We start from the raw sequence: 10,182 nt of genomic DNA on the forward strand, positions 1-10,182 counted from the left end.
GGAAGGGGTGGGGACTGAATCCTGGGAGGAAGCGGGTTAAAATAACCCGCTTCCTCAGGATTTAGGCAAGTGTAGAAAGACCCTTAAAACATTTCTAATATGTAGCCTAGGGATTTTAATTTAGTTTTGGAATTGCTAGTTTTGTTTCTTGTTTTACTCATTTTTATTTTATTCCTTTTTGTGTATATAAATTATTTGTTGCCATCTAGCTGAAAACTAATCCTAGATCTTAAAACATCGTATATAATTGTTTCCATTCAGTATTTGCAGAAAAAAATCAAGAGAGACCAGGGAATCTTTATGTATCTGCAGGGACCATTAGGAAAGGTAAGTCAAAGTTACAGCACTTTTTTATCATTTAACAGTCTTATTTTTAGTTATTGTGACTTCCTCTAATTCAGTGGTTCTCAACCTGTGGGTCCCCAGGTGTTTTGGCCTACGACTCCCAGAAATCCCAGCCAGTTTACTAGCTGTTAGGATTTTTGGGAGTTGAAGGTCAAAACATCTGGGGATCCACAGGTTGAGAACTACTGGTCTAATTGATTATGGCTTGTGACTTCCATTCTTTGTGTTGAGATAGGCATATTACGATTGTGAAATCAATGTGAGAAATTGGCTGGCAGTGGAAATATGTGAATGGTAAAAATAGTTAACCACATGACTACCATGAATACATGAAAGTAAAATAAATGACACATTATGATCTCCTGGAACCCAAAGGATTGGGAGGGCACCCACCCATCCTCCCAGCCCCCCCTTTCCCCCCCAAAAACGAACTTATTGGAGGGCCTTCTGGCAGCACATGTCCCTCCATAGAGTACTCCTGATGCTTGAAAATGATATATCAGAAGGAGGTGGTGGTGGTGGTGATGGTGGGGATTTCACTTCTCCCCTCCATTGTTTAGAACTTAAAATTAATGTCTCAAGAATATGTTAATATATATCCTAAGGTGAGTCTTTTGTGTCGGAGGAATTGTAATATCTTATCATGTGGATTTCATGCAAAAAAAGTAATTATTATTGTCAGTCCTTACACATTATAACCAACGCTTAAAAATGAAGAACGTTGTAGTTTTATGAAGTCTTTAGCCCCCTCTGGCAAATACTGCTGGTGCCTCACCAAATACAAACTCCAGGATTCCATAACGTTGCGCCATGGCAAATAAAGTGGTGTCGAACTACATTAATTCTACAATATAGGCTGGGCCACGACTGCTATATAATCCAGTTCAATGCAGTTAATCTGCATTCAGAAACTGGATTATATGGCAGTATAGATGGGGCCATAAATGCACTTTTGGTGACATGAACCTTTATCACATTGGTTACCCTTCCTTAGGACACATTACAGATTGTCCACTGCACATCAGTTCTTGGTAAGACGCATTTGGTTAAGCCATTTAAATCACATGATATGCCCCGAAGTGTACATTTTTAAAAAATGATTTTCTTATCTTGCTTTTATCCCTTTCACAGAGGTCGTACATAATACAGCCTCTAACCAGTCATCTTCGAGCAGTATATATGATCCATTTGCTGGGATGAAAACCCCTGGCCAAAGACATTTAATAACTTTACAGGAGCAAGTGAAGCTGGGAATTCTTACTGTGGATGAAGCTGTTTTGTGTTTCAAGGAATGGCAATTAAACCAGAAAAGGAGATCAGAATCATTTCGCTTCCAGCAGGTATGTGTTTCTGAAGATGCTTACAATGGCAAAACGAAGGGCCCTTCCACACAGCCATATAATCCAGAATAACAAGGCCGATACTGGGAGGGCATGGGAACACTCCCCGGGAAAGCCTAGGTTTTTGGGAAGGGCATGGGGACTTAAACCCACAACGATGCAAGTTTCTTAAACCCATTTAATCATGGGTTTAAGCCCTGTCTGGAAGTGCTGTGGTTCATAATATTAGTAAAGTCTTTACTCAGCTTTAACTGCAATATCTTGAACTAGTTCTTAAAGAAGGGAGTTTACACTTAACGTTTTTTGTTTCTTCTACACGTTGCCCACCTCTCGTCATTTCTAGCAGGCGAGTTGGTTGAACTGTAGGTTGACAACCAGCTGGTGATAATTTGGATTTAGTTAGATATTTACAATTTTGTAAGGGCCTTGTGAATGGTTATATATTTGCTCACTGTTTAAAAAATATTTTTGTGTTTCTAGGAAAACCTACAAAGATTGCGAGAGAGCATCACTCGACGACAAGTAGAGAAGCAAAAGGCTGGCAAACCTGGAGGTAAAATATTTAATTATTAAGTGACTATACTCAAAACTACGACAATTGCAAGCCTCTCACTTATAGAGGTCTATACTCAAGTGTAATTTCATCATTCTTCTGGCCTCTTCTGGGCAGATATAGAGAGAGGAGATTCCATCTGAACATGAAGAAGAACTTCCTGACTGTGAGAGCCATTCAGCAGTGGAACTCTCTGCCCCGGAGTGTGGTGGAGGCTCCTTCTTTGGAAGCTTTTAAACAGGGGCTGGATGGCCATCTGTCAGGGGTGATTTGAATGCAATATTCCTGCTTCTTGGCAGGGGGTTGGACTGGATGGCCCATGAGGTCTCTTCCAACTCTTTGAGTCTATAATTCTATAACACCTCCTTTCTTCAAAGTAATTGTGGGGTTTGTTTCCAAAAGGTACAAAATCCACTTGAACTGGAGGGGAAATGTGCTGAGCTATGCAATTGAAATGACCTCTGGCATTCTTTGGTTGTATGTTCTTTCTATGCCAAACATCATATTTACACGTATCTCAAAAATATTTCAGCCCTTATTATGAAATTATTCAAGAAACAAATTTGGATTTCGTACCTTTTAGCATGAATTGGCAATCCAAAATACACAAAGAAGTAATTCCATTAAGCAATAAGCATGTTTTATTATTTATTATGCTATTTAACGGCAAATCTTCCCTTCCATACTGTTGAATTTCATTTAAAAGGAGAATTTTTGTTAACATGTGCTCTTTTTGTCTGCATAGTGAACAGAATGATATTATTCATTTTCATCATTATTTTCTTGTACGTCTATATCACCTTCTATAACCATGTTTCTCAGCCTTCCTAATGCCGCGATCCCTTAATACAGTTCCTCATGTTGTGGTGACCCCCAACCATAAAATTATTTTTGTTGCTGCTTCACAACTGTTATGAATTGTAATGTAAATATCTAATATGCAGGATGTACTTTCATTCACCGGGCCAAATTTGGCACAAATACCCAATATGCCCAAATTTGAATACTGATGGTGTTTTGGGGGGGGGGGGGTTGATTTTGTTGTTTGGGAGTTTTAGTTTCTGTGATTTATAGGAAACCTACAATCAAAGAGCATTCTGAACTCCACCAACAATAGCATTGAACCAAACTTGGCACACTGAACTCCCATGACCAACAGAAAATACTGGAAAGGTTTTGTGGGCATTGATTTTGAGTTTTGGAGTTGGAGTTCACCTACCACCAGAGAGCACTGTGGACTCAAACAATGATGGATCTGGACCTAACTTGGCATATGTCCACATGTGAACACTGGTGGAGTTTGGGGAAAATAGACCTTGACATTTGGGAGTTGTAGTTACTGGGATTTATTGTTCACCTACAATCAAAGAGCATTCTGAACCCCACCTACAATAGAATTGGGCCAAATTTCTTACACAGAACCCCCATGACCAACAGAAAACACTGTGTTTTCTGATGGTCTTTGGTGACCCCTCTGACACCCCCCTCATGACCCCCCCCCAGGGGTCCTGACCCCCAGGTTGAGAAAAGCTGCTCTATAATATATTTGTAAGATAGCAACTGGTTTCCATCTATGTATCCCATGGCTGCTAGCAGTGCTCCCACATCTTTCTTTTTCGCCTTCTGTACATGACTCTTATACCTCACTTCTTTTATATTTCCTATTACAAGGCCATATCTCAATTGTCACCTTATTATCTTGTGTTGATTTACACGTTCCATTCTATAATTAGCATGAAGCCTGACCAAAATCAACTTTGCCTGAACTGTCAGTCTATTAGCCTCACTAATTTTGAACTTTTTTGTGGTTGTGATGAATATTTGAACATTTTTGTGGTTGGTGCTGAATTATTGCCATTTCTCCCATTTAGTCAGCTGTAAAGCCACACAGAAGTCCGTATCATGATTAAAGTCTATCATTGGTTTTTTTGAAACATATTTCTTGTATTCTTATATATATGTATATATATATATATATGGTTTTTCCACTTTTGTGGTAGTCCTTCATGTGAATGAAGGAGGTTAATTGTATAGTGAGGAATACTCAACCAGTACACAAACCCATCAAGGCTGCTCAAATAACTATAAGTGGCTTTCAGAAAAGATTTAGATCATGTGTCAAGTTGGATTGAATCCAGTTTGCAACGTCATTTTATGTGACCTGTGGCTTTCAATGTTTTTTCATAGTTACATTTATACAGTCTTACAATGATAATTGGTCATTTGAAGGCAACCATAAGGCTGATATGGCCCTTGGTGAAAAGGAGTTTGACACATCTGATTTAGATCATATACTCTTTCACTGGCATAATAAACTTATGAGGTGAGATCCATTTCAGCTATAGCACTATGATCATAGCAATGAAATTATAGAAACAGTATGCTTTGGACTGGGGATTAATCAAACTGTAGTCATGATGCTTACAGTGCCACAGCCACAAGAGCTCTGAGGTCCAATTTTACCATCTGAGGTAATCATGGATACTTATACAGAATCAACTGGGCAAGAACGTGCATCATTTTACTAAGTACTTTATCTGGGGACAGAGTCTGATAATTGCACTCACCTGTGGTTCTAGTCAGAAATGCCAAAAGGTGTCCTAGATGAGAAGGGGTGTATGCCTACCAACATTAGACTTCTGGCAGTGGAGACTCATAAAATCCAGTTTAAAGCAGATAATCTGGGATTAGAGGAACATGCAATGTAGTTGGAAGCAACAGCAAGGACCATCCTGTGAATTCCCTGATATGCATGAAAACACAATCAAAGCACTCCTAACAGATGCCCATCCAGTCTCTGCTTAAAAACTTCTAGAGATGACTCCACCACACTCCAAGGCAACATATTCCATTGTCAAACAGCTCTTAACATCAGAAAGTTATTCCTAATGTTTAGGTGGAACCCCTTCCTGTAGTTTGCATCCATAGCTGTATGGCCCCTTCCACACAGCTGAATAAAATCCCACATTATCTGCTTTGAACTGGAATATATGGCAGTGTGGACTGAGAAAACCCAGTTCAAAGCAGATACTGTGGGATTTTCTGTCTTGATATTCTGGATTATATGGCTGTGTGGGAGGGCCCTAAGTCTTAGTCTCTGAAACAGAATAGAAAAACTTCCTCTGATAATATGATATACTTTCACTTAGGCCCCTTCCACATGGCTGAATAAAATCCCACATTATCTGCTTTGAACTGCAATATAGGGCAGTGTGAACTCAGATAACCCAGTTCAAAGCAGAAATTGTGGGATTTTCTGCCTTGATATTCTGAGTTATATTTATTTATTTATTCATTTATTTATTTATGACATTTATATGGCTGTGTGGAAGGGCCCATATTTAAACATGACTATCATGTTTAAATATTAAAAACTCAAGCTTCCCTCCTCCAGGCTAAACATAACCAGCTCCTCCCCCCCCCCCCCCGATCTGAAAGGTTTTGCCCTTCAAAAGCTTCCAAAACAAATTAAATTCCTAGCATCAACTCATTACATTTTCTTCCTAGATTTGGAAATCACTGTACCAGCTGGACATACCCAAAATATCCCCAGTAAACCAGAATGTGCTGTATATGAATTTAGCCCTCGGAAAAATTTCATCCCACCAAGTAAAGGGATAAAGCGAGGGGACTGGAAAACAGAAAGCACATCAAGCACTGCAAGTAAGTAAGAAAACTATATGTATTTACTATACCTGGATTGAGCTATCTGTTAAATCTGATATTATGTGATTCAGAATTACAGAACAGTTGGAATGGGCCCAAAGCATTCCCAAGAGATGCCCAGTCTCTTTCTGAAAACCTATAGGAAAGGAAACCCCACCACTTCTCCATTGCTCAACTGCTCTTACTATCAAGGAGTTCCTTCTAAGATTCAATTGAAATCTACTCTTTTGTAACTTCAAAACCATTAAACCAAATCCCAATGGGTTCAAATTGCAGGAGAGGAGATTCCACCTGAACATTAGGAAGAATCTATTGACCATGAGAGCTCTTCAGCAGTAGAATTATCTGCCCCGAAGTGTGGTGGAGACTCCTCCTTTGGAGGCTTTTAAACAGAGGCTGGGTGGCCATCTGTCAGGGGTGCTTTTCCTGCATGGCAGGGGTTAGACTGAAGGGTCCTTATGGTCTCGTCCAACTCTGTGAATCTATGATTCTATCTTCTGGTGCAGAAGAAAACAAATCTGTCCCCTCTTCCTTGAGACTGCCTTTAAATAATCAAATCACCTCCCAATTTTCAGTAGACTGAACATGCACAATTCCTACATTCTCAAACTCATTTTTTAAAGTCTGGCAAAATGTGGTGCTGTACATGCTGTAAAACAATGGGCTTTTCACTGGAAGACCTTCTGATTTAAAAGCTGTCTTTGGGTCCTGGTGATGGAGACTGGCAGACAGATTCTCAAAAGAAAAATGAATTTGTGGGTCTTTTTTTCTAAAATGTTTGAGGATCCCAAATGATAGTTGACTTGTGTTCTTTTCTTGCCAGGTAGTTCAAGTAACCGCTCCAGTACACGAAGTATACTGAGTGTCAGTAGTGGGATGGATGGAGACAATGAGGTAACTTTCCCATTCTGCACTTTTTCTGGCTTGCAAAGTTTGACAGCATTTTGCATGGGTTCACTGCTAAAAGACTACTATTTTGAATTGGTTCCATATAACATATAGCTAGTATGTGCTATACTGTGCACTTTGAATCTGATAAGTCAATGCAATTTTCTTCCCTGTTGTTTAGGTTTAGAAAAAACTGGTTCAAGAAAAAATATTATTCAAGAAAATAGATTAAAAATGGACTGTTTTGGCAGAATCTCACTTCCACATTTATACCTTAATGTAGGATAATGAATTCCCAGAGGTGAAAAGGAATGTCCTCCCTGGGGCTCAGCAAGCCAACAGGCAATCCTCCTTGGCACCTGGAAGGCCTCCAAGAATACCTCCTCGAGTTGCTAGCAGGTATATTACTTTTGTTACTGTTATTAGTAGTAGCATTGCTATAATCATCACATCACCATTATCATAATCCCATTGAACTGGTATCTACCCCAAGGAGCTTACAATAGATACAAGTAAACAACAAAGGAAGTGGGGACAGAAATGGAAAATGTTATGGAGCTATTTCAATTGCGCGGGTTTTGGGTTAGTTACAGGGTAAATTGTGGTATGTCAAACCTTCACAAATATTGGAAAGTAAGCATACAGTTTTAGAAAAGCATGACCTTTTAGAGAAGAGTCAAAATCCCATTTGAGTAGAATCTTCTCAAGTGGTATACAACCAAATGTAATTATGTAAAGCAATTGGCTTCAGTTGATAGACTGAATAATCTGTTGTCTCTGATCTGTTAGGAAACAGAAAATATGCCAGTGCATAAAAAATCAGTTCTTTAGAATTGTTTTTAGTGCCCAAAAATATATCTACTCTCTCATAAAACAACTTGTTTTATATTATGCACTCATGAGGTAAAATATACTTTGATAAAAAGATAACACATTTGGTTTACTTACAACCTTCATGTGTTCAACATACACAGGTACACAACTTATCAGTCACTTACAGATATGTTTGAGATAATTTCTCTGCCATCCTGTCAGAACATCTCTCTTACAATAAACAGCAGGCAAGTGTTTGCAAACCTGCAATCTGAGCAGTCCCAAAATCTAAAGAAGTCTGTGTTCTGTGTTCGTCTCAGAGCGGATCACATGGTTTGCAGCACCTTCCACAGCTTCTCAGGAAAACATAGAGCAAGGAAAGAAAGTTGCATATCAGAACATACATACAATAAACAAGCAACAGGATTATAGATAAACAAATTACTAGAGGATGCTTGGTTGCAATTTCCAACATACAGACTATCATACAGAGACATTATTGGCTTTCTGCAACTGACGCATGAGGATAGACATACATGACTTGATTCATGTTAAGTATTTACAAGAGGTCCACCACGGTGAGGTTGCACTGTATATTTAAAACAAGAGACATAGGTGTTAAAGACAAAACTGAATAAAATTTATTTTATACCCAAACATATGACAGGACAAATTGGTTATATTAATTCAGATTAATTTTAGATAGGCTAGCCCAAATTAAGTTTAGTGGCATATTAGGTTAATTGTGGTTGCCATGGATTTAAAGCAGGCATATGCAAACTTTGATCCAGGTATTTTGGACTTCAACTCCCATAATTCCTCAGAGCTTACTGGCTGTTGGAAATTGTGGGCATTGAAGTCCAACACACCTGGAGGGCCGAAGTTTACCCATGCCTGATGTAGAGACTGGAATATAGTGAGCAATTTTAACAATAGTGACCTGGGATTTTACAATGTGCTGGGATGAATAGAGATGCTAGAGAAAAAAATGGAAAGCATGAGAAAGATTACATTAGGAAGATTTACCTGTTCCGGAGGGAAACAAAAGAAAGGTTTGGAATGGTTTGTAGATGTCAGTTACTGGCATGGCCGGCCCTAGATAATTTTCAAGTGTAAGCAAACAGTATTTTGGCACACACACACACACCCCCCAAACCAATCACTGAAAAATAAAACCTGCTGTGTGTGCTCGGGGGTGCCTCAAGAGCGCCCCTTGGGTATTCATGCTATACGCAAATGCGTATCTTGCTTATTGCTTCAGCCCCCCCCCCCCTGATTAAGGGTTGTAGGATAGTCCTTCTGCAATGTGGGATGAGGCCTAAAAGAGGCCTTTCCAGGACCTTTAACCTTCACACATTATTAGACCTTATGCTAGAAAGGCTGAAGGGAAAGCATCTATAGGCAGAGAACATTATAAACATGGATGCAGAGAAAGTGACTGATGGGAGGAAAGGAACTGGAACAAGGACTACATTAGATTCAGCACTATTTTCTGAATATTTGTTACATTTTTGTATGAGGCGCAAGAGAGTATTCAAAACCAAAAAAAAGATAAAAGGGAGCCTATGAAAGAGAGCAGGACTCTCCATTAGTCCATTTCTGCGTGCAAACAGGTATAGATTAGGGATGATCAATTGCACTCTGTTCATATGCAAACATTGGTGTTATGTTCCTCTCTTCAATTGATGTTAGTGACAAATGCTCCAGATTGGCTGGCCTAAAATGTTCCTTGAGTAGCTAGTTTCAGCAATCAGATCAACATGCATATGTTTTAGAGTTCTAATTTCTTCCATGTCTGCCTTTGCCTTCCTCTGGAAGTGTTTGATTTGCCCTAGACCATCTAGTGCAGGGGTCCCCAAACTACGGCCAGCGGGCCACTTCTGGCCCGCCAAGGGCCCCGATCCGGCCCACGGAGGAGGAGCGCCCCCCCACACAGTGCCTCTCCGTTGGCTGGTTCACGCTGTCTATGGGGCCCGATGGACAGCGTGAGCCAGCCAAGGGAGGCTGCTCCGCATGGTCTACTTGCAAGTAAAGCACCTCGCGAGATGGTTTACTCACAAGTAGGCCGCGCGAGCCAGCCAAGGGAGGCTGCTCCGCGTGGTCTACTCGCAAGTAGGCTGCGCGGGCCTGCTCCCCCCTTGGCAGGCTCATGCTGTCCATCGGGCTTGATGGATAGCGTGAGCCTGCCAAGGGAAGAGCAGGACCGCACGGCCTACTTGCGAGTAGACCACGCGGAGCAGCGTGAGCCAGCCAAGGGAGGAGCAGGCCCGTGTGGTCTACTCGCGAGTAAAGCACCTCACGAGGTGCTTTACTCACAAGTAGGCTGCGCGAGCCAGCCAAGGGAGGCTGCTCCGCGTGGTCTACTCGCAAGTAGCCAGCCAAGGGAGGAGCAGGCCCGCGTGGTCTACTCACGAGTAAAGCACCTCGCGAGGTGGTTTACTCACAAGTAGGCCGCGCGGGCCTGCTCCTCCCTTGGCAGGCTCGCGCTATCCGTCAGGCCTGATGGACAGCGTGAGCCAGCCAACGGAGGCTGCCCTGGCGCTACATGCAGTCATACTGGCCACATGACCTTGGAGG

At 41.0% G+C, this 10,182-nt stretch overlaps 1 protein-coding gene across 2 annotated transcripts in view; it reads left to right on the forward strand.

Moving 5' to 3' along the window:
• Positions 1 to 10,182, forward strand: part of PIK3AP1 (phosphoinositide-3-kinase adaptor protein 1) — a 48,335-nt gene that overhangs the window by 34,265 nt on the left and 3,888 nt on the right. Inside the window, exons 11-16 of one of the 2 annotated variants that reach the window (XM_067466951.1) lie at positions 262 to 327; positions 1,477 to 1,685; positions 2,166 to 2,238; positions 5,746 to 5,901; positions 6,728 to 6,798; positions 7,076 to 7,191. In XM_067466951.1, coding sequence (XP_067323052.1) covers positions 262 to 327; positions 1,477 to 1,685; positions 2,166 to 2,238; positions 5,746 to 5,901; positions 6,728 to 6,798; positions 7,076 to 7,191 — 691 coding nt within the window. The remainder of the gene's footprint in view (positions 1 to 261; positions 328 to 1,476; positions 1,686 to 2,165; positions 2,239 to 5,745; positions 5,902 to 6,727; positions 6,799 to 7,075; positions 7,192 to 10,182) is intronic. The other variant, XM_067466950.1, reaches the window with a different exon arrangement.

Source organism: Anolis sagrei, chromosome 3 (genome assembly GCF_037176765.1).
Source record: "Anolis sagrei isolate rAnoSag1 chromosome 3, rAnoSag1.mat, whole genome shotgun sequence".
NCBI lineage: Eukaryota > Metazoa > Chordata > Lepidosauria > Squamata > Dactyloidae > Anolis > Anolis sagrei.